At 42.1% G+C, this 26,353-nt stretch overlaps 1 protein-coding gene across 5 annotated transcripts in view; it reads left to right on the top strand.

Annotated features, from left to right (window-relative positions):
- Positions 1-26,353, top strand: part of Tbc1d5 (TBC1 domain family member 5) — a 434,903-nt gene that overhangs the window by 388,163 nt on the left and 20,387 nt on the right. For all 5 annotated transcript variants that reach the window (XM_060369652.1, XM_060369648.1, XM_060369651.1 and 2 more), the window contains one exon: positions 18,857-18,956. In XM_060369652.1, coding sequence (XP_060225635.1) covers positions 18,857-18,956 — 100 coding nt within the window. The remainder of the gene's footprint in view (positions 1-18,856; positions 18,957-26,353) is intronic.

Below are 26,353 nucleotides of genomic sequence, written 5' to 3'. Positions count from 1 at the left end.
TCACTTGAGTTTTTAACCTTTGCCATTCTGATGGGTGTAAGGTGAAATCTCAGAGTCGTTTTGATTTGCATCTCTCTGATGGCTAAGGATGCTGAGCATCTCTTTAGGTGTTTCTCTACCATTCTGGTTATAGCCCCATCCATTCTTCCCTCCCAGTCCCACCCTCTCTCCATCTTCCATTCCCCCTCTCCTATTCCTCAGAAAAGGGGAACTCCCCTACCCATCCACCTTAGCTCATCAAGTTGCATCAGGACTGAGCATGTCCTCTTCCCTTGTGGTCAGGCAAGGCAGTCACACCAGGGGGAAGTGATCAAAAGTCCCCATTTCACTTACTAGAAGACCCACATGAATGGTAAGTTGTCCATCTGCTACATCCTTGTAGGGGGCGTAGGTCCAGTTCATGCTTGGTCCTTGGTTGATGCTTCAGTCTCAGCAAGGCCCTCTGGGTCCTAGTTAGTTGGCTCCATTGGTCTTCTTATGGAGTTCCTATCACCTGCTCGTCCTTTTCTTCTTCCTCTCACTTTTCCATAAGATGCCCTACTCATCACCCAAGTTTTGGCTGTGAGTCTCAGCATCTGTTTTGAGACGCTCCTGGGTAAAGTCTCTCAGAGGACAACTCTGACAGGCTCCTGTCTGCAAGCTTAGCAGAGTATCCTTCATAGTGTCAGGGGTTGGCACTCTCCCACAGGGTGGGTCTTAGGTTGGGCTGGATATTGGTTGGGTAGTCCCTCAATCCTGCTCTATCTTTATCTCTGTACATCTTGTTGCAGGGTAAATTTGAGATCAAAGTTTTTGTGGGTAGGTTAGTGTTCCCCTCCCTCTACTAGGAGGATAGTAGTTAGGGGAACGCTCCTCCATTGCTGGTGGGACTGTAAACGTGTACAAGTGTACAACTTGTACACTCGGGAAATCAATCTGGCGCTTTCTCAGAAAATTGGGAACAGCTTTCCCTCGAGACCCAGCTCTACCACTCCTGGGCATATACCCAAAAGATGCTCCAACATACAAGAACACTTGCTCAACCATGTTCATTGCAGCTTTATTCGTAATAGCCAGAATCTCGAAACAACCTAGATATCCCTCAACCGAAGAATGGATAAAGTAACTGTGGCACATATATACAGTGGAATGCTACTCAGCTATTAAAAAAACAAAGAAATCGTGAAATTTGCAGGCAAATGGATGGAACTAGAAAAGATCATCCAGAGTGGGGTAACCCAGGCCCAGAAAGACACACATGGTAGGTACTCACTTACAAGCAGATTTTAGCCATATAGAACAGCATAAGCACACTACAAGGCACAGACCCAAAGAAGACAAATAACAAGGAGGATCCAAGGCAGGATGCCGAAATCTCACTTGGAATGGGAGACAGAAGGGACAGAGGTAATTGTTGAAGAAAGGGAACAAGATAAGAGAGGAACCGTAGAGAGTTAAGACAATGGAGCTCAGACCTGGGGAGAGAAAGGGAAAGAGGTCAGAAGGCCTGTAGAGAAAAGAGAAACTGAGGGTGAGGGCATCTCTGTGACAAGCTGGAGACCTAAGTCAGGGTAGGCTCCTGGGAGAATATGAGGGGGATTCAAGCAGAGACTCCTAGTAGCACAGGCCACAGAAGCTGAAGAGGACACACTCATTTATCAACTCTTGTTCAGTGTTTCGAGTTCTATCTGAGGCTTCATTGTCTTCCTTCTCTCCTTTCCCCCATACATAAACCCAGGATTAGATTCTGATTCTGCCTTTCACAGTATTCACCTATGTTTTTACCTTTAGTAGTTTTTCAGATCTACTTTTAAATTCTGATATATCTCATTTTTCCTCTTTGAATGAACTCATACTAATAGCCTGACCTCATTAAATAAACCACATTCAAGCTCACTTGTCCATGCACAGAATGCCTTTCAGACCAGCACTGAGCTTACCCTGGGCTACCACTTTGATCGATTAATCTTCATTACTTTCTGTTCTTGAGGTCCCCTCAAAGCTTTCAAATATTTACCTAAAGCCTTCCTTATTTTTCCTGCTGTGTATACGTATATACCCATGTTAAGGAGGCCTCATTTAGAGGAAAGTGCCCCAGTCAACTTGGAGTAAGTAAGCATTGAGAGCTACTGACAGTGCTTACCTTCCCATTGTCGTAAGTTGGTTCAAGGTAAACTTTGGTGATTGAAGTACATTTGTATACTCTGTGTGTAGGTCTTATTCAATCGTCGTGATATAAAAATGCCTATTCTATAAAATAGTAATACTTTTAAATAAATTGAAGAAAATAAGAATGAAATCAACATGGCACCTGATGTTGATATTAACATTTATGCAAAGCTTAACTTCAACTATAGACATCAATCAAATTTTAATAGCATCTAATGTTGAAGTTGTTAACATCTTATTTCCTATAGCCCATGCTCTCCTCAAACTAGAGCTTTTCCTGCCCCAGAGTGTTAGGATCATAACAATATGCCACACGTGGATGTTGACATTCGTGATGAAGATCTGAATCAGGTTCATTCCTATTGTATTAGTTACTTTTCTGTTGCTGTGATAAAACACCGTGACCACAGCAATTTACAGAAGGAAGGGTTTGTTTGGGCTTCTGGTTCAAGACAGAGAAGAGTCTGTAGTTATTGTGTCAGGAAGACAGGCATGGCAGCATGAAGCTGGGAACTCACATCTTGAACCTCATACACAAAGCATAAAGAACAAACTACTGCAAGTATGGTGAGGTCTTAAGCTAAAGCCCACCCATGATGCCAAACCTCCCCAAACAGCACCACCGACTGGGGACCATGTGTTCAAATGCCCAGGACTGTGGGGGACATTCTCAGTCAACCACTGTACCTGAGCTCTTCTGAAAAGGAGACTAAGCAGGCACACCAGCTTTCTTCTCTTAAGAAAATGAGCACACCTAATAAATTTGCCTAAAATTAAGATTTAAATTTTGAAAGCAGTCTAATTTAAAAACACATAAATGCTGGACCTCACATTTTATTTAAAAGATACTGTTCTTATTCAGGATATTGTAAGCTACACATGAGAGAAATTCAGGATTCTGGTAATTAAAGTTACTAGACGCTAGTGAATCCAAAGAAATTCTTATTCATGGGTGCACATTAAAATTATCTGGAGTCATTAAAACAGCACAGGCAGTAGCAGAATGGAATCAGCATCTACAAAATGAGCCCTGGGCATGGGTAAGTATTATATTTTCCAGGTTATGCAGATGTTCAGTTGAAGTTTAGAACCTCTCCTTTTGAAGTTCCCAAGTATCTTCAAGGACACACACTTTCTTTTTTTTAACTTTTATTAATTACACTTTATTCATTTTGTATCCCCCCATAAGTCCCTCCCTCCTCCCCTCCAGATCCCACCCTTCCCCCCCCTTTCTGCATGCATGCCCCTCCCCATGTCCACTGATTGGGGAGGTCCTCCTCTCCTTCTTTCTGATCTTAGTCTATCAGTTCTCATCAGAAGTGGCTGCATTGTCAGGGTTCTAGGTTATCTCCATGAATAATCCTTGGTTGGAGTATGAGTCTCTGGGAAGTTCCCTGTGTTCAAATTTTCTTGTTCTGTTGCTCTCCTTATGGACTTCCTGTCCTCTCCAGCTCTTACTATTTCCCACTTCTTACATAAAATTCCATTCACTCTGCCCGACAGTTGGCCATCAGGCTCAGCATCTACTTTCATAGTCTGCACGGCAGAGACTTTCAGAGGCCCTTTGTGGCAGGTTCTGAGGTTGTTTCCTGTTTTCTTCTTCTGGCTTTCAGAGGCCCTCTATAGCAGGTTCCTAGGTTGTTTCCCGTTTTCTTTTTCTTCTGATGTCCATCCTCTTTGCCTTTCAGGATGGGGATTGAACATTTTAGTTAGGGTCCTCTCTTTTGCTTAGTATGTTTAGATGTACAGATTTTAGTGGGTTTATTCTATGTTGTATGTTTATATGAGTGAGTATATACCGTGTGTGTCTTTTTGCTTCTGGGACAACTCACTCAGGATGATCCTTTCCAGGTCCCACCATTTACCTGCAAATTTCATGATTTCCTTATTTTTCATTGCTGAGTAATATTCCATTGTATAGATGTACCACAGTTTCTGCATCCATTCTTCAGTTGAGGGGTATCTGGGCTGCTTCCAGCTTCTGGCTATTACAAATAAAGCTGCTACAAACATGGTTGAGCAAATTTCCTTTTTGTGTACTTGAGCCTCTTTTGGATATATACCTAGGAGTGGTATGGCTGGATCTTGGGGAAGCACTATTCCTAGTTGTCTGAGAAAACGCCAGATTGATTTCCAGAGTGGTTGTACAAGTTTACACTCCCACCAGCAATGGAATAAGGTTCCCCTTTCTCCACAACCTCTCCAGCATGTGTTGTCACTTGAGTTTTTGATCTTGGCCATTCTCACTGGTGTAAGGTGAAATCTCAGGGTTGTTTTGATTTGCATTTCCCTAATGGCTAGTGAGGTTGAGTATTTTTTTAAGTGCTTCTCTGCCATTCGATATTCCTCTACAGAGAATTCTCTGTTTAGCTCTGTTCCCCATTTTTTAAGTGGATTACTTGGTTTGCTGCTTTTCAGCTTCTTTAGTTCTTTATATATACTGGATATAAGTCCTGTCAGATAAAGGGTTGGTGATGATTCTTTCCCAATCTGTAGGCAGTCGCTTTGTTTTGATGACTGTGTCCTTTGCTTTACAGAAGCTTTTCAATTTCATGAGGTCCCATTTATTGATTGTTGCTCTTAGAGCCTGTGCTGTTGGTGTTCTATTCAGGAAGTTTTCTCCTGTACCAATGAGTTCTAGGGTATTCCCCACTTTTTTTTTCTAGCCGATTTAATGTGTCTGGTTTTATGTTGAGGTCTTTGATCCACTTGGACTTCAGTTTTGTGCAGGGTGATAAGTATGGATCTATTTTCATTTTTCTACATGTTGTGCTCTGCCTAGCATAGGCCCTGCCTGGGATCAAAGCAAGATAACCACAGCAGGTAGAGACAGCGTATCCAAAAGAGATCAACTGTGTTTTCCGGGGCATCCTCCTAACATACTGTTGCATCATATAGAATGTCCGATTACATTTGAAATAATGAGTTTACATGTGTGTATGTGTGTGTGTGTGTGTGTGTGTGCGTGCGCTGGGCAATGTGAGAAATATGCTAAAAAAATTTACTCTATCTGAAATTCACCTTTAATTGTTCTGTTTTTTATGGTTAATGGTTTGGCTTGGGGTTTGTTTTGTTTATTTTGTTTTGTCATTTTGTCACAAGTTAGAGTAATTTCTGAAGAGGAAACCTCAACTGAGTAAATGTTCCAACCTGATTAGCCTGTGGACAAGCCCATTGGGCATTTTCTTGATTGATGATTGATGAGGGAGGGCCCAGCGCACTGTGAGCAGTGCCACCCACGAGCTGGTATTCCTGAATGCTATAAGGAACTAGGCTGCAGAAGCCACAAGGAACAAGCCAGTGAGCAGCACTCCTTCAGTTCCTGCCTTGAATTCCTGCCTGACTTCCCTCAGTAAGACCATTACCTGTGTGAGATGAAATAAACCCTGTCCTCCCTAAGTTACTTTTGGTCATAGTGGTCATCACTGCAACAGAAACGCTAAGACAGTGTTGGTATTCCTACATACTATGACTTCCTATAAAGAGAAAAACATTTTCAGAAGTACCCAGGAATTTGTGCATCATTGACCTAAATCCCTGGACCAATAGCAGAGGCCCTGTCACTCCCTCAGTTGTGGGTTGGATTGGGTTCACCTTGAGAGAAGGTGTAAATGAAGGGTCTCTTGGGAAGGCCGGCACCAGAAACTCCAATTCAGTCTTGCTCAGTGCTGTTACAATGTCTACAGTAAAGACTTTGCAAACAGTTAATTTTTGCAGAAAAATATGTTTGGTTGTAAGGGTACATTTTCTGATGAACTGTTATCTTCAGAGGTGTTGTTTCAGAAGTGGCTAATCCAGTTCTCCAAATTATAGGTATGAAGAATCATGCATCAAAAAATCTCAGCGTTTGCGGGGAAGTGGGGTTGGGGAACAGTACAAATGATCTTAACTGATGACAAAAGTGAATGCATCTTGAGGGCAGAGTTATATGGAATCTGATGGATTCGGGTCAAAGACGTCATCACCCATCACACAGTAACCTGGATAGCGAGCAGACACCTGCAGTGTGTGCAGGCAGGCATTTTGTGCATTTCTTGTTCCAGCTACGGGCAGTTTGATCACCTGGCATTTCTTGAGATTAACATTATGGATGAGGAAGTATGAAATTTAATGTATCGAACCAATTCACAGTTTCAAAACAAGCATTACAGTACAAGTAGCTATACTGAGTTGCATTTGCCTTCTGAATTTAGCATGTTAGAAGAGAAAGAATATAAAAGATATGCTGTGTAATATTTTTGTTCTTAGTGAGCAATAATCTCATTAATTAGAATGTTAGAGTTCATCCGTTCAGTTAATAGAGTCATCCAAAGTATTCCATGCACCAGTTTACTTACTGGGTATGTCTGAATTACAGTTTCTAACTCCCCATGAGGGCTCTGGATGGCCCCCTCTTCATTGTCAAGAATGGTCTGTAGGGCCTTTGAAGAACTTTCTCTGGCCAGCCTCATTATCAGTCCTTCCCCAACTTCTCTTCAGCCTTTCAGGGGTGCATAGCTTTTCAGTTTTCTTAAGTAAGCCATGCTGTTTTATACATCTTCCTTGTTTTTCTTTCGTGTCTTTTCTGACCAAAATGATTCACATGGTCACAAAACTTAAAGTTCTTTTTGGTCAATTTAAGTCCATCATATACACAGCTCTTTATGTATTCTTTGCTGGAAGTGTTCAGCTCTTACAGTAGGAAGCAGGCCCCTCACCAAACCTGCAGAATCATGAGGAGGTGGTGGGTGTCCTGCTTGACTCATAGGTGCTGATTCTGCATTCAACGTGGTGGTGTCCTTGTGTTCATTTGGAATCTCTCATGGGCTCTGGTTTCCTGACTGTTCTCTGTATCAGGTATTGTATCTGGCACTCAGGAAAAAATTAGGAATAAATTCATGTTCTTAAAGGTTGGTGAGTTCTGTGCAAGTATCAAGTAGCAGGAATCAGTCTGGCATCTTCCAGGACCAATAGCAATTTTTCAAAGATAATGGGAATTGGTGATACTAGAAATAGGGTTCCTATAAAGCAGTGTGGTGGGCATCTGGAAAACTCAGAGCATTTTCCCTCTCATTTTTTTCAAAGGTTTCATAACTAGTAGTGTTTATATTAACAAGAGAAATATCAAAGTGCTAGTTCTAGTGGTTGGTTCCCTTTGCCATTTGTAAGTCTTATTCCATTCTTGATCCTCAACTTGGATTCAATGGAGGTACAGACTTCCTTTTGCCCTTATAATAGTGGTCATTTAGCTTAGAGAATGGTGATACAAGTGTCTTAATTTCATCCTCACATGGCCAATTATCTTTAACACTATGAAACAAAACAACAGCAACCAAAGCAACCTTGGCCAAAGTCTTTTGGTCTGTGTCAGCCACTGTGTGGATACATGCTTTTGGTGCGAGGAAAAATCTCACAGATGGTCTTGCCCAGCTGGCAGCACTAAGAAAACTCAAATGAAAGCCCCTGGTACAGGCTGGGTGATTTCATCTGTTGGTCTTATCATATACAAGTGGCAAATAAGAAAACAATCATTAATAGAGTATCTGTGCTCACTGAATTGGTGGAAAAGAGAACTTATTGGAGTTATAAAAGACTGTTCAGGTTGCCTGATTATAAAAATACAACATGACAACCTAGAAGTATAAAAAATGGGACCATATCTCTAACAATGCCATTTAAATTACACACACACACACAATTTTTTAATTTAGTCACTTCACATTATGAGCATAGCCACCTTTCTCATCTTCTGGTCCCACCCTCCCTTCTGCTTATTCTTCTCTCCTAGTTCTCAGAGAGGGAGAGCCCTCCTTCCCTACCAACTGACCCAAGCCTATCAAGTCCCATCAGGACTGCCTGTATCCTTCCTATGTGACCTGGCAAGGCTGCCCCACTAGGGGAAAGTGGTCAAAGAGTGGGCAACAGAGTCCATGTCAGCTGTCTGCTCTCCTTAATCGGGAACCCACATGGAAACTTAGCTACATCTGAGCAGGGCCCATAGGTCCTCTCTATGCATGGTCTGTGGTTGGTGCATCAGTTTCTGCAGGTATCCTGGGCCCAGATTTGTTGGCTCTGTTGATCTTCTTGTGGAACTTCTGTGCCCTCCAGGTCCTTTACCCCCCAAATCTTTCATAAAATTTCCCGCCCTCTGCCCAAAGTTTGGCTATGAGTCTCATCATCTGCTTCAATCCCTGCTGGGTGGAATCTTTCAGAGGACATCTGTGGTAGGCTCCCATCCTGTTCCCTCTCTTCAACCGCTTCTGGTGTCCATTCTGTGTGTCCTTCTGAATGAGAATTAAGCGTCCTTCCTAGGGTCTTCTTTGTTATTTAGCTTCTTTAGGTCTGTGCATGGCTACAACATCTGTCACCCCACTGATCCATTGATCCATCTGACTAGACAGTGTCCCCTCCCTCCCTCACTGGTCCATGTGTGTCCTTCCCAAAGCTGTAAAGCTGGAAGGATAGAGGAGGACCAGTCTTTGGTCAAGGGTACATGAGTAGCTTACACTCCCCTGCTAGAACCTCCGAACAAGCTCAAGGCCATTTAAATTCTTATACACAGGCCTTTCTAGAGGAGAACATTTTTTCCAGATGCGATGTTTAAAAGACAAGCAGTTCCATAGTAGCACTTTCATACTGCCTGAATTTCAAGGGCTAAAAACTTCCTGAGTCATGCACTATGCATATTATCTATATAAAGGGAAATTATAGGGCTCTTGCAGATAGTAAAGTTGGGGACTGAACAACAGAGGCTTATTCTTCCTGCTTCATTTACGTGATATTTGTCATGAAGGTTTTAATCCTTTTCCAGGCTTTTTCCAGGATCTTAAATGTATTTAGAGTTCATAGCACATGATTCTACTTCCTAGCACTTATTCTTCGTGTTTTTTATGTTTGTACTCTTACTTTTTGCAAGCAACTTCTAGAAAGGCAACAACATTAAAATAGCTCACAAAGTAGGAGGGGTAATGGGCATAAAAAACCCAGTTTCTAAAGATTAAAGGCTTTTAATATGGCTGGGAAAGTCTGCTAGCTGTGCATGCAGAAGGAACAGTTTAGATTCCCAGCATTTGTGTAAAAGGCAAACATGGATCCCCAATGCTGAGTGCACAGAGACAGGGTTCTTGAGGCTCACACCAGACAGTGTGGCCAAAACAGCAAAAACAAGAGGGAACGTTCTCTGGCCAAGTATGTAATCATTCTCTCTCTGTTTATTTCTCTCTTTTTCTCTCCTCGCTTTCAGTAGATATCACTTATTATAGCCCTTTATAAAAAAGTCATGTCAGAAGACCATGAAAGGATTCAGGTCTGAAATATGGACATGTACCTGTCCTTTAATTAGAAGCCAGAAGTTTCTAAGTGCTTGTATTTATGAATACTGTGAGGACTAATGGTCCAAAAATTATTTCTGAATAGAATAATGAAACATTGACCTAATCCAGAAGTGCTGGGAAGTTGTCGTGGAAGCTTGTTGCCCTATTTCTTTCTTCTCTACCTTCTATTCTAGATTGAGAAGAAGCCTTTGAAATTGTTACCAATATGTGTCTCTTAAAACTGCCTTATAGCAAGGAAATAGTAAAATGTTATGGCCTTTCCAGAAGGTTTGAAAAGTATATTCAGAAGCACATACAAGGTCATGAAGCCAGTCCTTCTGATGCTGTTCGACTCGTGCACCATTGTCTGGCTCATAATATTCCCTGGGACTTAGTTAGAAATTCAGTTTCCCAGGCCTAGCCCACTACTACAAAAATAGACTATACTTTAGCAAGACCCAGGCAACATTTTGTTTATATTAAAAATTGAAAAGAGGGACCTAGAGAATTGAGTCAGTGGATTAAAGTACTTGTTGCTCTTGCAGAGTTTTCAGGTTCAGTTCCTACCACCCACACAATTGCTGCTGCATCTGGCTTATACGTCGGCGCCGGGGTCTAAAGCTGGGTCCTTATGCTTGAACAGCAGCACTTCACCACCTGAGACATCTCCCCAGCCAACTCTTGCTTTTTTTTCTTTTAAGTCTTCTCTAGCATTTTATTCACATAATAATTCTATCTTATAAATATATGACCCCATTTCCTTGTAAAAAGTCCAGAAAAATAAGACATTTATAATCCCACCATGTCTTACAAAGTCAAGACTACTTTAAAAAATCTTATACATTGCAGTCCATTTTCCCTGTTGGTCATCTTTTACATGTTTGTGAATTGTCCTTCAACGGGAGCATTTTTAAATAACACAGAGGATTCATGTGTGTACATGTGCAGTCCTTAGGTCTTCAGTTTTTATATGCATCCATGATTCCCTGGGATAATTTTCTAGTTTCACATTGATACAGTAAGACAACAAAAGTTAACATTTATATAGTGTTTATTAAGCCAAGCTATGTACAAAGTATTTTGTCTAGAAAAATCTCATATAATTCAATCCCCTAATTATAAGATATACAAATTCTATTACCATCTTATAGTCAGGCTCAAGGAGTTACCAACAGGTTAAAGTCCCAAAGATAGTTTGAGGCAGGCCTCTCATATACGAATGCTGGGCCAATAGCATTCCTATTCCAGCGTATTCTTCAGTCGGTCTGCTAGACTGCTTCACAGACTCCCAGCCCCCAGTCTAGTGCAGTGTGAAACAGAGTCATTGTGCTCAGTTTCTATTTTCCCTGATGGTGTCTTCCAGGGCTATTGCCATATGCTTCTGGCTTGGGTTTCATTCACACTGAGTACATATGTGTGTGTCCGTGTGTGTGTTTTACCCTGTGTACACCACAGCTTCCTCAGAGCATCTGCAGCCTTCCTCCTTCTCATCAAGACTTTCCGTTTCCTGTGCTTCCCACTTCTTGTTCACCCATCTGTTCAAGCAAGGCTGGGCGCCTTTCCTGTCTTCTAGCTGCTATTCTTGGCTGGTTCCTGCTGCTGCTGTCAATTTGGCTCCCTTGTCTGCTTGTCTTGTGACCTGAGGACACTCTTAGAAGCTGAATAGAACCCATTCAAGGCCCTTCCTGCCCTTCCTGCCCTTCCCAGTCCTGCTGTAGGACTGACAGACACTGCTGCCCAGGAATGATCCTCAAGCATGGTCTCCGTTAGGAAAAGTCTGTGCCACAGACTGCCTGTCAGACCCCAGCTTCTGGAGAAGGGAGAATGGAAGAGAAGGCTTTCTGCCCATCTGTAGCTCTTGTTCCTCCCAATGCTCTAATTTGACTTCATTAACTGGTCGTTCCTTTGTTCACCTGCCACTCTCCTACACATGCACACACACACACACACACACACACACACACACACATCACCTTCTTGACTGGGTCCTTGCTTCTTGAAACATGCCTTTCCGTCATTTTTTTCTGAGTCTTCCTCCTTCAGTACCCTCAGAATTCTGTCATCTGGAACACATGCTTTTGTTTCCATATTGGAAGTTGCCTCCTGTTTCAGGTCTGGGAAGAGCCCTCCTGCATCCTCTGCCAAGCTTCCTACTGCTTTCTAGGCTTTAAGAACATACAGATGGTGTCTTCCTCTAAACTCAGTAGAGGCCACAGGGCCCACATCTTATCTATTACTGTATCCCACAAGACTTAACACAATGCAAATGAATGTATTTATTAAACAAGTTGATAATTAAGTGAATAGGTAATAAACTACAAAACCTTATACTGCTGTTGTATAAAAGCTAAGTTGCCTAATATCTGGCCAACTTAATGACCCTGTAGAAATGCCTTTTAAATAGGGTCTCATCTTTAGCCCGGGTTGATCTTGAACTCCCAGCAATCTTGCTGCTTCAGCCATCCAAGTCCTGGAATTTGAAATGTGCCACAATGCTAAACCATTTCTACGTGCCTTAGAAAGGAAATAATTTAGTAAACAACTAGAAATTAAGGCTCTTCATTAGAGTTGGTAAATCTCTGTTAAAGGAAACTGACGTATTTACTGGGAAGGCCATAGAACATGAGTGAACGTGTATTCAAGGAAGAAATAGGACAGTGGAGCATGTAACTTTCTTCTTGGTTAGCTTTCTAAACTTGAGCATACACTCAAGAGAATATTCTGATAGAGGAATATTTGTCATGTAAATTATAGGATGTGCCACACAGGTTTGTTGTGATGATTAAATGAATTCATACATGCAAAACTCATTGTTGTGTATATTTACTACCACTCTGCAAAAACCTAAATGCTAGCTAGCTCTTTTTCTTTTCCAGTAAAGTAGCCTCCGCCCTCTAATTTTTAAGCACAGGGCTTCCAAATACAGTTTGTGGTGCTGTTCACTGTGGTCTGCAGGTGGCACAGCCTTGGGTATCCATTTCTTGCCTTGTATATCGATTTGCTCTTCCAAACTTAGGACAATGCTGGGTTCTTTTGTCCTTTGGTCTTGTACCAAATGAAGTTTTAAAACTAGAAATTAGTATTTTCTGACAGAGAATCACAAAACTTGGTACCAAGTTTGCTTTTTATAAAACTGTAAGAATTAATTTATTGAGTACATGTTCTGTGCCAGTAATCTCCATGTATATTCATTTTCTTCTTCCACTGTTTCTGACAGATAGAGGTGTAAAGAAAAAAAATTAAAGAATTCATCCAAATTTATTCAGCTAGTAACTGGAAAAAAGTACATTTTGAACGCAGGAATGTCTACTCCAGAATTCTATCATGACCCCTCCATAGTCCTTCCTATAATAGAAAGTAGAACATGCAAGCAAGAGTAAACACAGTAAGCATTGATTTTCAGGGCCATTGAGTAGTTGATTTTATACAACATCAGGTGATAACAAAGCAAGCATCTCTTTGTTATTACAGAAGGCCAATATAATGAAAGCAAGTGACTGAAGCTGTCGTTCCAGAGAGTATTTTTAGCTAGAAGGAGTGCATAGCACGAGACACTAAGAGATTAAAGTAGGTTCTGACAATTTTAGAATTGTAATTATATAATATGATGATGAATAAATGGCAAGCCACCCTTTGCTTCCACGTGATCCCCTATCTATTTATAAACTCTGAGTGATAGCTGAAGGGTTTAAGAATGTTTTTCAATTTCGCCAACCTCTATAGGGATGGCAAACTGCACTTCAAACTGCCAGATATAAGAGGTTCTTGGCCCTTAGCATCTGCTTCAACCAGAGCAATCCTCTTTAATCTCAATAAGCTTTCCCTTAAAAAATGAAGATTTGAATGAGTAAATCATACACCGTTTTCCAAACTGTTCGTATGAACACAGATTCTATACTGAGATTCACTTAGGTTCTAGGCTTGCAACAGAGCCATGAACGACAATGAAAACATGAAAGTTTGCAGTTTCTTATCCTTCTAAATTTAGCAACCAAGTAGGGCAGCCCCACACAGGTGCAAAGGCTGGACTGCACATGTCTCTGTCAGATAGTGAGAGCACCTAACATGGCAGAGCAGCAGACCATGGAGGAAGACACTTCTCCAGCTGGCCAGTGCCTCAAGCCAGAGGCCACACCTCTCTCCTCTAAAATGTGTCTTCAGAGGTCTTTCCTCCCCCTTTCCAAAAGCAAGCCACTGAGGAGAATAAAACCTTGTGAATAAGAGTGTCTATCTGAGACTAAAGTTCTCAGGGGCTTTTGTGTTTTAATAGACTTGGCTGCTAATCTCAAGTAAACTATTGCAGGGAGTAAACAGATGATTTTCAAGCAGGAAGCTTCTCTTTTCTGGTGTTCTTTGTATACTCCATGCTGTCAGCACCCCGACTACTAGCCACAACGAGACCCTGGCTTTGGTCCAGGGCTAGATTCTGGTTGGGATTGTGTCTGTAACTGAAAGATGACTCGGTGGAGGCAACAAGAGGCTGGAGCCAGGATTCTAGAGTGTGCTTCTTTTTGCATTATAAGACTGCGCACCGGCCGGAGAGATGGCTCAGTGGTTTAAGAGCACTGTCTGCTCTTCCAAAGGTCGTGTGTTCAACTCCCGGCGACCACATGATGGCTCACAACCATCTATAATGTGAACTGATTCCCTCTTCTGGCAGATGTAAATGCAGATAGAACACTCACATACATAAAATAAACAAATCTTAATAAACAAAAAAAAAAAAAAAAGACTGCGCACTGCACTGCATGGTCCACTCGCATGTCCAGCTCATCATAGCTTGCTAAGTGCCTTGGCAGCAGAATTTGAGCTTACATCTTCCAGAGGACTGAATTTCCACCAGAGCTGGAGAGGGAGATGATGGCCAAGGGCCATGTTACTTGTCACTGACAAGACAGGAATAGAATTTTCTTTGTACTATATGTAAGTTTCTCTCTCACAGCACTCTCCTGCAACCAGCCATCTCTCGCTCTATAAGGAACAGTTCCAAAGTTCAGCAGCATAGGGTTCCCTTTTTCTATTCAGTCTGTGGCTTAGGAAATTAGTCAGGACTCATTAAGCTGTGCTTTGCTCCATGTACTATTGAACTAAGTCTCTTGCTTTCCTGGCAGTGGCTGGGATGGACTAAAAGATACCAGAAAAACGTTTTAACTTGTCTAGAATCTTGTTTCTCATATGGCTTTCCTCCTCCATGATTCTATCTTGGATGCTCTAACCTAAACCTCTTTGCAACCATAGTGATCTTCGTGTAGGGAAAACAGAATTTGCCAGGCTTCTTAAACTTTTCCCAACTTGACATCGTTTGACTTTTCTGTAGTCTCCAAATCAAGCCTAGTGAGGCCAGTACAGATGCAAGAGACAGAGAGGGAGTCTTGCAAGCTAATGAGGCACATGCACTTTCAGAGAGAAGGAATATGCGGTACCATCTCACAAACTGCAGCTGTCACAGACCAAGAAATACAGCCGTCTCTAATTTCCACAGTTATCTTACAGAACTGAGAGGTTCAGACCTGTGGAAAGGGAATGACACCCAGCTGGAGCTGGATATATACATAGCTCTACTAATACTGAGTTAACATCCTTTGGTTGAGCTTCTGGTGCTATTTGTCCTTACTGAGGGAGGAGGGGCTGTTGAACTTCACGGGGTACAGAAAGGACATGGGAAGTGTGTGTGCCCCTGCAGTAGACCTTTCTCAGCTCACCTTTGAGCACTGCCCTCTGGCTTTCAGTGCATAGTGCTAAGACCTCGAGGCTGCAGTTCAAGTCAGTGCTGCACACGTATGTATGCAAACTGCAGTGCGCCTGCGGGGCCTTTTCAGCCATCAATTTCCACCCGGCCAGTCAAATCATAATTACCCTTTAAAAAGAGAAGAAATGCCTCGGCAGGTTTTTCTTCCCTTTTTGATAGTGACACAGAGGGCTTTTATATAATAGAAAAGCATCTACGACGGAAAAATCTATTTTCCCACTTGTGCCAGCCCTGGAAACATCTTTTCTTTTCTACTCTGGCTGTCTTGGCTAAAATATCCCAACTTACAAGGATTATTCCCTTTCTCTGAGGAAAAAAACTCCTAAAATATTTTTCTAGGAAATTGTTAACATACCTCAGGAAATGTGGGAATAGCTACTTACCAGCTGCTGGGAAAGCTCACATTTTAAGAGGTTATCATTGTCTAGACAATGATGAGATTTCTGTGACAAACACGGTCGTTAGTGTCTCAAGTGTGTGTGTGGAAGCATGGGCTAGTGGAACCTAGTCTCCCTTTTTTATTTTTATTGCTCAATATTTTTAAAGATATTAGTTGACCAACACAAAATGAACTCCGTGTTTTGTTGTAGGTTTTCTGTTTCATCTTGTTTTGGCATTTATGACTTACTGTTTTTTGTTTTTGTCTTTTGATTTTGTTTTTAAGGGTTTTCTTTTTTGAAAGAGAAAGAGAGAACATAAAACTAGTTGGTAGGGAGGTGGAGAGAAGCCAAGAGAAGCTAAGGGAGGGGAAAACACAATAAAATTATATTGTGTGAAATAAAAGGTATATTTTATTTACTTTTTATGCAAAGTTGTATGTTTACAGGTATCCAAAGCTAATATTCAGTTAAGAATACTCAAGATTTTGGTTTGTTTGTTCTTACCGTTTTATTGATTCATGCACTCCAATCCCACTCATCTCCTTTTCCTTTCATATCTGCCCTCTGGCCTTACATCATCTGCCCAAAAGAAAAGAAAAAGAAGCATAAAATCTTCTCACCATGGAAACTGTAGTGTATCACAGTATGTGGCACAGTCTACCCTTTTGACCACGTATCTTCACTTGCAAATGTTCGTTGCGTTGAGTCATTGGTCTGATTCCAGGCCTCTGGCTTCTGATACACTATCAGTACTCAATTCTCGCCAGGACTCCTCTCAGATATCCTTCTGTTGCCCGGTCTCATAGAGATCCTGCAGCTTTGGACCAACCCTTTCACTGCTTCAGCATAGAAAAGATAGATGTTGAGATGGGCCAACTCAAAGCTGAATTGGTCAAGCCACCAGCTTGCCCACACCCACTCCACGAAGGGGAGCTCTCCGACATTGTTCTGGCTAGGTCACCCCAGTGCTGCAGCCAGCAAGGGGCAAAGTCAGCTCTCCCACTCTCATGCCTTCAGTGCCTGCTCACCCATGCCCATGCCACCAGAGCCAGCTCTACTGTACTGCCCTATCAAGACATAGGGCCCACTCTTCCTGAGTGCTGTTAACTGGTTGAGGGACAGGGACAGCTCTCCAGCTCTCCTGGTTGCTGCACGTGGTAAGGGGCCAGAGAGCAGAGGGCACAACTCCACACCCATGGGACCTCATGGCAGATGAGTGACAAGACCAGCTCTCCCTTGTCCACCTACACTCGCTCACCTACACTTCTGCCACCAGGGCCAGGTCTCCTGTGCTGCCCAGGCAAGATGCAGGGCCCACTCTCCCAAGTGCTGCAGCCAGTGAGAGGTGGGGCCAGCTCTTCAGAGTGCAGCAGCCAGTGAGGGTCAGGGACAGCCCTACACAAACTTTGGACATCTCCTTGGTCCCAGAGAGCATCTCAGACCAGGGACCTACACATGGTCTTGAGTGGTAATATGAGCACAGACATTGACACAGACCCCTCCCTGCCCCTACATGGATACAGACCCAGACACTCAGCAGCAGCATAGGCTAGGACCTCACCATGGCCTTGGGCGGCAGTGGCTCTCCACTGCTGTGTTTCCAGCCCCATCTCTCTTCATAATGCTCAAGCTGTTCCCCTTTTCTTTTTCTTCCATCTGTCTACCACATACTTGCACATTGTAGTAGCTCCAGCTGGCCTCTAGGTGTCGTCTGCCCATCTCTCTGTGGCATGGCAGCAGGCAGGTCTCTGGGTGTCCTCAGCCCACGTGTACCTTGAGTTGTTTTTTTTTTTTCCTCCATTAATTTATTTATTTAGTCACTTTGCATCCTGATTGCAGCACCCCTTTTCTCTTCCCAGGACCCCCTTCACACATCCCTCCCATTCTCCCCTCTCCCTCTCCTCAGAGAAAGGGGAATTCCCCCATGGGTACCAACCTGCCCTAGCACATTAAGTCACTGCAGGACTAGGCATCCATCCTCTCCTACTGAGGGCAAACAACATAGCCCAGTTAGGGGAATAGGATTCAGAGACAGGTGTCAGAGTCAGAGAGGGGCCCCACTCCAGTTGCTGGTGGACCCACATGAAGATCAAGCTGTGCATCTGATATCTGCATGTAGAAGAATGCAAATACATTGATATTTATCACCCTGCACAAAACTCAAGTCCGAGTGGATCAAAGACCTCAGCATAAAACCAAATACATTAAATCTAATAGAAGAGAAAATGGGAAATAACCTGAACTCATTGGTACCAGTGACAACTTCCTGAACAGAACACCAACAGCTCAGAAACTAAGATTAACAATTAATAAATGGGACCTCATGAAACTGAAGAGCTTCTGTAAGGCAAAGGACACTGTCAGTATGATAAAATGGCAGCCAACAGATGGGTAAAGATCTTAACCAACCCCCCATCTATACATGGGGTATAGAACTAAACAGAAAATTCTCAGCAGAGGAATCTAATGACTGGAAGCACTTAAAGAAATGTTGAACGTCTTTAGTCATCAGGGAAATGCAAATTAAAACAAATCTGAGATTCCATTTTACACCCATCTGAATAACTATAATCAAAAACCCAAGTGATAGCATATACTGGCAAGGTTGTAGAGCAAGGGGAACACTCCTCCATTGCTGCTGGGAGTGCAAACTCGTACAACCACTTTGGAAATCAATCTGGCACTTTCTTAGAAAAGTAGAAATAGCTTTACCTCAAGACCCAGGTACAGCAGCACTCTTGGATATATAATCAAAAGACGCTCCACCATACCACAAACACACCTGCCCAACTATGTTCATAGCAGCTTTATTTGTAATAGCCAGAAATTGGAAACAACTTAGATGTCCCTCAACCAAAGAATGGATAAAGAAACTGTGGTCCATTTACACAATGGACTACTAAAAACAAAGACATCACGAAATATGCAGGAAAATGGATAGAACTAGAAAATATCATCCTAAGTGAGATTTTTTTTTTTAAGTCTCTGTTTCAATCTTTCTGTTGATGATAGTAGTAGTGGGCTTATTTTTACTTGTTTTTGCCTTTTGTTTATTTGTTTATATATGGAGCTAGGTGTGGTGGCACATGACTTTAATCCTAGCATTTAGAATCCAAAAGCAGGTGGATCTCTGAGTTCAAGGCCAGTCTGGTCTATATACAGAGTTCCTGGCTAGCCTAGGCTCAGAGTAAGACAGGTTCTCAATATAATAATAATAATAATAATGAAAACTTAAGATCACATGTATTACTTAACTTTTTTTTTAATCTTTATTCCTTTTGTTCTAGGAAGAAGAATTGGAAGCCCAGATTTCATTCCTGCAGGGACAGCTGAATGATCTAGATGCCATGTGCAAGTATTGCGCAAAGGTCATGGATATGCATCTCGGTAAGTAAACTCCATTGTCCCTTGCAGGAAAGATGATGAGATCAGTAACAAGGTTGCTGCTGTGTGCTAGGCCCTATTAAGTGCTCATTGCGTGAGTCCCCTCCTTATTTCTCACAGAAAGCCCTGTGGTAGAGGTACTGTCGGTCTCACACTGTACTAAGACAGAAAGAAGCACAGGGAATACACTACCCCAAGATTTTATCACAAACATGCAGAATCAGAATTCATATCAAGAAAATCAAATGGACTTTCACCTCCTGACTGCCACACTGCCTTTGTAGATATGTCTCCCTCAAGCCAGAAGACTGAGCTTTTGAGATCAATCGCTGAGGCCACCAGTTTGCAGTCACTAAAATGGTTCTTAATTTCTAAATGCTTTCTGTAGTTTATTAACTATGTACCAGAAGTTCAGGCCCTCATAAACTAGAATGTCCTAAGTTCAGATTACATGTGCCGTAAGAGGCCACATCAAGATACCTGCCATCTCTCCTTTTGTGAAGGTGCTTAAGTTAGTCTGCTGAGGCACTACATATTAATGTAGGAATTACGTGCTTCTTGCAGAAGCGTATGTTGCAAATATTGTTACTTGTTCTCTGCCCATTTATAGTGTGCTGCTCTAGGATAACATGGCAAAATATCAACAGCAGGTATTATAAGAAGTCAGGACACACACACACATGCATGCGCGCGCGCATGAATTACAGGGTGAATCTCAGGGGAAACCAGAAGGTTTCCAACAAGGCCTCATCCCACCAGCAGTTCCTCCAGGTGTGACCCATTCTTAGAGTCTGTGCTGGAGACCCCATCAAGCAATCTTTTAAGCTCGTGAGGCTGTGAGGCTATTACAGGTGACCAGTGTGGCTGTCATTTGGATTAGGCTAACGCATGTTGACTTCAAGTGACTAAGAAAAAGTGTCTTAAGATATAGAATATAATGGTGTAAGTGACTGGCTGCCATTCATTGCCTCATGAAGCAACTGCCTGGTCCTAGTCTACTCTAAGCCTTCTTTTCTCCTCCCAAGCTTTGGGTAAAATGGTGAAGAGGAAGAGCAATGGAAGATCTGGTGGATGATCAGCAGAGAGGCTGCTGTCCATCACACCACAACAGCAGCCCAGTCATGCCTGGTTTCTTTCCTTCCAAACCCTTTCTGGACTTGGTACTTGATGATCATTTTACATTGCATATAACACCAGATGTATATAACTCTAGTATTCTCTTAATATGATCATACTTGAAAATGTATCAGAAGAAGCAGTGAGGATGAGAAGATGGCTAAGTGGGTAAAGCACTTGCTCCCACAAGCCTAAGAAGCTGAGTTTGGATTCCCCAGAACCAAGTTTTTTAAAAACTTGCACATAACACAAGCCTCCATAGTCCCAGGGACACTCCCATAGAGAGATGGGAGGTAGAGGTAGGAGAATGGCCAGAAGCTCCTGGGCTAGTAGCCTGCCAGAAGCAGCTTGGCAGATTCTGTCTCGCCCAAGTTAGAAAGACAAATATTGATCAATACTGGAGCATTGTCCTCTGACCTTCACATCCTCTGTGACACATATGCACACACAGGAATAAGAGCCAGTTCACATATTGCACATACGCACACAAAAGTAAAAAGCGTTATCTCATAGGAGATCATTTATATAGAAATAATGTGTGTTATATGATTAATTTTGTTACTTAAAAACAGTTTGATCCTAAAGTGTTGATGTGTGTGTATTTTCTGTTTCTTGGCTCCTTGAGTTAGTGATGGTTGGGAAAAAGATCTATCAAAACTTAAAAAAGAAAAAAAAAAATCCTTCTAGGAAATTTTCCAGTTATTTGCTATACACAGCAGCTTGTAAAGCAGCTTTGCTAAAGCCTCGGAATTTCCAAGCAGCCTTTTCCCTGATTTAGGTCTTTCAATCAGTGCTAACGGAGCATTTTTCAACGCATGGGGCGGGGAGGGGGACTTTCATTGAAATGGAAAGAAAACCACATACCAGCTGTGAATGTCCAATAACTACAAGAGTAGATTTGTTTTGTGCGTACATTTCACTCTGACAGAATCCCTTCATGTAGCTGTCGGCTTCATTCCTCACATAAATACCATGGAGTTGAAGAACACTGGGAAGAATTGCCTTCCCCAGGGCCCACGGATGCATTTCAGCATCTATACAAGTAACATTAGTTGCTTTGGTTGTAGGTAATTTTTCATCTGAAGAAAGATTTGTTTAAAACACAAAAATTATTCAGGTGAAGCTCTTGATTTTTCTAATTTATGCAAGTGTTAACTTAATTGCTTTTAGTATTTACATGTGTTTTTTTTATTTCTAATTAAATAGGAGATCAGAATTAGAATGATTGAAATATTCATTAGTAAAAGAGATTGGCTATGTTATAGCAATGCCATCTATAACATTTTAAATTATTTTATTCATCAACATAGATAAAGTTTTAAAAGCAGGTAGCAGAATGTATTTGATAGGAAAATAACCATCATGGCATTTTCTTGACTGAAAGAAAAACTCTAAGAGGACTTTCCAAGGAACTTAATCTGTATCACTGAAAATAGGAGGCAGTCACTGAAAGCATGTGGACAGCTTAAGTTTGGGCTGTGCACGGAGGTCAGCATGTGTAAAGAGCAGGCAGGAGGCACGGGTGAGAGTGGTAGGTGCTCCGTGAGGAGCAAAACCTCACCCAGGCTCTGCCACTTAGCCCTGCTGGCCTGTGGGTTCTCAGTAAAGTGAGAAGAGTATCAGTCTTGCCAGTTCGTTGCCAAGATTTATTTTTAAAGTATAGCATGTGGACATGAGTCACATAGGATATTCAGTAGGGATCATTTCCTCTTTCCCTTATGGGTCTTGGGAAGCTCAGGGTCATAGCACTTAGTTTTGGTTTTTCCAGGACCCCACGACTTGTTAGGTGAAGATCTTGGACCAGTATTACACTCCTAACACACACTAATATCAGATTGCACCAGTAGATATTCAGAATTTGATATGTTAGCCCTAGCCTTAGGTTGTGAACCAGAATAACTTAAACACAAGTTGGTGCCTGGGCACTTCCTGACACGGGGCCTGCTGGGCCTTGGCTCTGCATAGGCTGCAAGCTGCCAAGGTAGCTGCGAGTGCCCTCGCAGAGCGTTATTATACCAGCTATTTCTCAGGGTTCTTTGCTCATATTCATGACTTTTTTTGATGTTCTATTCATCTCAAGAGAATCCTTTATCATCCTCTGTGTTTTCATCATGTGTGTAATAAATGACTTAAAATGTCAAGTACTAATCAAGGCTGTTTTATAATTGATAGCAGAACAAATAAAGAAGCTTCTTAGAGAAAAATTACGTAGTGATGTTTGTTCAAGCAGCTGGCAGGCTGGTAGCGTCTCCACCCGGCCTGCAGTTCGGTACTAGAGGAGGGCGTGTTCTGTCGGAGTCCTAATTCTATTAACTCATGTAACATGCAAAGATTTAGAATTGAAAATGTGTCTTATTAGATCTAAAGTTGCTCTGTCAATTTCATACTTTTTTTTCATGCTCATTCTGATGTTGCTATAGTTACCCCTCTGTTCATCATCCTGACGGTTGAGTTGAAAACTATTGACAATATTAACCTCTATGGCTGAGCTCAAGATATTTTTTAAATTACTGAATTTCACAGATATATGCTCATGAGTACACAGCCTGAACTTGTGTGACCTTAGGGAACTGGACTGTGTCGTTGACCATTTGCAGTGTGTACATAAGCAGCTTACTCTGCTGAGCACCGTGCCCACATATGACAGCTCCAGACGAATGGCTTCACTAAATTGTTTGGGACTTAGACCCTCATTTCCCAGAACAAGTTGTCTTTATGTAGGTGTGTCATACATCAGAAGGATCATATTCGGTGACCTAAAGGAATTGCACTTCTGTGCTCTGCAGAGAGTGTCATACCTCATAGCATCATAGAACTTTAAAGATGCTCAGAGCTAGAGAGATGGCTCAGCAATTAAGAGCACTTCTGCTCTTGCACAGGACCAGAGTTTGATTCCCAGCATCCACAACAGGTGGCTCACAACCATCTTTTATTCTAGATCCAGGAGATCCAACACCATCTATTGGCTCTTGCAGACAATTGCATACAAACACACACACACAAATAAAATAGTTTTAAAAGAATATTAAAACATATGAGTGCCCCGGAACTGCCCCAACTGTTCTGTATTTCCCAGAAGAGGAAACCAAGGTTCAGAAAACCCGAAGGAGCCCAAGCCCTTCCTGGGCCTGGAGCTCAGCGCATGCCATTACCCACTCTGTATATCATACTACTTGAATTTATGCTAGGATTAGTTGGAAGGGCCAGGGTTAAAATTCACTGTGCTTGTCTCTATAAGAACGTTTATAAATCTGATTCCCTGATAAGTTATAAACAATTCTCAGAGGATGTCTGTGGAAGTGATTATATCCAAATCTTCCATTTTCATTATACTTACTCTTGAGTATACAGTGTCAGCATTTTGATGTCTGCTCCTCCAACCCCATCCATCTTTCTCTGGAAGAAGATGTTACACTAGGCTATGTCACAGCGCCCTGGCATAACATTGCCACAGTGTGTAGCAGCCCTACCAGGACCATCCCCACCAGTGACCTGAGCCCACATAGAGATGCGCCACTGAAGTGCATCTTCCTCGGTGCAGTACTTTTCAGTGAATGTGCGCACACATCTGTCTGGGTGTTTGTCTGTTTGTTTTTAGTTTGATCTATCATCACAATAAGTTGTCTTTCAGCCAGAACACTTAGTGTAGCACACGTATTTGAGTAGTCAGACCCTAGTGTTTAAATAAGTAATGTTCTTCCCCCAGATGCCATGTTTAGGATCTTCAGCCATTCTGGCAGAAGAGTGCAAAAGAGAATTCTTGATTATATTTTCTGTGCCATGTGTGTTTTATTTTCTTAAGACTTGCATTTTCAAGGGGATTCTTGGATGATTCTATACAAGTCTCAGCTCACCAGAATTAAATGCAGTATTAAACATTCTTAATTACAAAAGGTTTTATTGTACCATAGTTGACAAGGAAAAAGCCCAGTTCAGTTCTTCACTCACCTTAGTAGACCATCATGATCTGTTATTTCTCTTCACATGCTTCTGGCGCTTCTCATTTTAGAGTCAGAGTAATCATACCAGTACCTTTTAATTCCTTATCTGGAAAATGCCTTATCACATCTATTCCTTGGGAGATGAAGTGAGCCCTAATGCTTGCACAACGAATATTTACTAAGCATTTGCTTACTGATAGACACACGGGCTCTGGGAGAAGTAACTTAAGAAATAGGTACAAAAGAGGATTCGTATTCTAATCAAATGTGGTATGTGGTGGAGGCATGGGTAAAGCGTCGGCATAGAGACAGGATGGTGACATGCCAGGTCTGAGTCTGACTCCGTTTCTGGCAATAGGAAGATGGTTCTCATCTAGATGTTGAAAGAGTCTACAAGGTATCTGGTCGCCCAGTTAGCTGCCACCTTGGTCTTTACCTGACTGTCCCAGCTACTGTTCACAGCATTGTGTCTACTACGCAGAAGTATGAGGAAAATCAACACCCTGTCCAGCCACTCCTCCAAGACACACAGATGACTGCTTTCTACCCCTTGAGAGGACCTCTGCTGCCTTCCTACCTACCAGCCATTTAAAACACGAAGAGGAAAATACCTTTATTCTATCGTTAAAAACACATCTGGAACTTTTGGGAAATCCAAGTAGTTTGTATTCCATGTCCATTACCCTGAGAATCAAAGGTCTGCCTTTTAAAATATTATTTTGTATGTATGGAATTTTGTCTGCATGGAAATATGTACACCATGTATGTACAGGGCTCCAGCAGGCCAGAGAGTGTCAGATCCCTGAGAACTAGAGTCAGTGGTTGTGAGCCACAATGTGGGTGCTGGGAACTGATCTTCTGGAAGAGCAGCCCCAGTGCTGTTACCTGCTGCGCCATCATCCCAGCCCCCAGAGGTCTATTTGTGTGGCATTGAAACTTCGTTTAAAAAGTGGAGTCACCATGAGATTGTTACATGAATGACATTTTGGTGAGTAACTTCCACGGGGGTGAGGGGATAGCTGGTAATGTGGCGTTTTCCCATTAGTTTCATTGCAAATGCAATGTATGATTAAGTATGAGATATAAAGAGTAATAATCTTCCATCTACACAGAAACAAAATGCAAGACCTTTATAATGCATTCTGTCTTTTGTCGTGAAGAGAGGTGTGCATTACAGTAAAAAATGGAAGCACTTCTCATCTCCCCCTGTACTATTCTAAGTCATGAAAAGACCTCTTTGTATTTCCCACATAGTTGTAGGATGTGTCTAGTCAGTACATGTAGCAATGCTACCTTAACACACAATGGACTTTGCAACCAAAACATTGAAGAGCCTCTTAAAGAGACACTTTTATTTTCATTTGGATATTATTATCCTGAATTTCTCAAAGTAAACTAAACCAGCTTAGTTAATTTATTCCTGAAATTAAGTGAATACTTAATGTATAATGAGTATTTTCATTGGCCTTGGCCTCATATCAAAAGTAAATGTAAAGATTTGCTAGATGAAAGGACGGCCCTGCCCAGAAAGCCAAAGCTCTGCGCTTGTCCCCTTCCCTGGCTGTCTTTCTGTACTGGGTCCTACTCAGCTTGGTTGTGTATTAGGCCAGTCCTCTCCTCCCCTGGACTGGACACCATACTGTGCTTGCAGGAGACACAAGAACTTTCTTTGGACAAACCAGATGTTTTCATCCCATATAACAGGCAGCTTTAGCTGCTATATTGAGCAGAATATTAACTCAGATATTCACGTCACTGGAACCTGTGATGTGACCTCACTTGGCAATAGACTTTACTGATGTAATCAAGTGAGACCTTACTAGATTGGTGTGGGCACTAACCCAGTGAGTACTTTCCAAGAAAGAGGAAAGTTCTGTAGATACACAGAGTGCTTTGTTAACCATGATATTAGAGCAATATAAGCCAAAAAAAAAAAAAAAGCAAGAATTAATGACAAGTGCCTGAAGCTAGGAAGAATTCTTCCCTACAGCCATCATAGGACCCAGTTCTACCAACAACTTCACTTGGGGCTGCAGCTTCTAGCATTGGGACAGAATAAAGTTCTGCTGTATTGAATCTATGTTTGAAGTACTTAATTCCCCAGGAAATTAATCCAGTGTAATTCAGCTGTGGGTAGGGTGTTGAGGAGAATGAATCAGGCTATAGTCCCCTCAATTTAAAGAAGCCAAAGGCTTGGCATTTCCCGTGAGGTGCTCTTCACTCACATGCTTGCAAGATGGCTTGGGGAGCTCCTGCTAGTGTTTTAGACAGAGCAAGGAAGAGTCAAGACCGAAAAGGCAAGCTTCCCCATACGCTCCATCCACAGACTTCTCCAACACCTCA

Source organism: Meriones unguiculatus, chromosome 16, assembly GCF_030254825.1.
Source record: "Meriones unguiculatus strain TT.TT164.6M chromosome 16, Bangor_MerUng_6.1, whole genome shotgun sequence".
NCBI classification, from domain to species: domain Eukaryota; kingdom Metazoa; phylum Chordata; class Mammalia; order Rodentia; family Muridae; genus Meriones; species Meriones unguiculatus.
The sequence above is the reverse complement of the archived record's forward strand: the minus strand, read 5'-3'. Positions and strand labels throughout refer to the sequence as shown.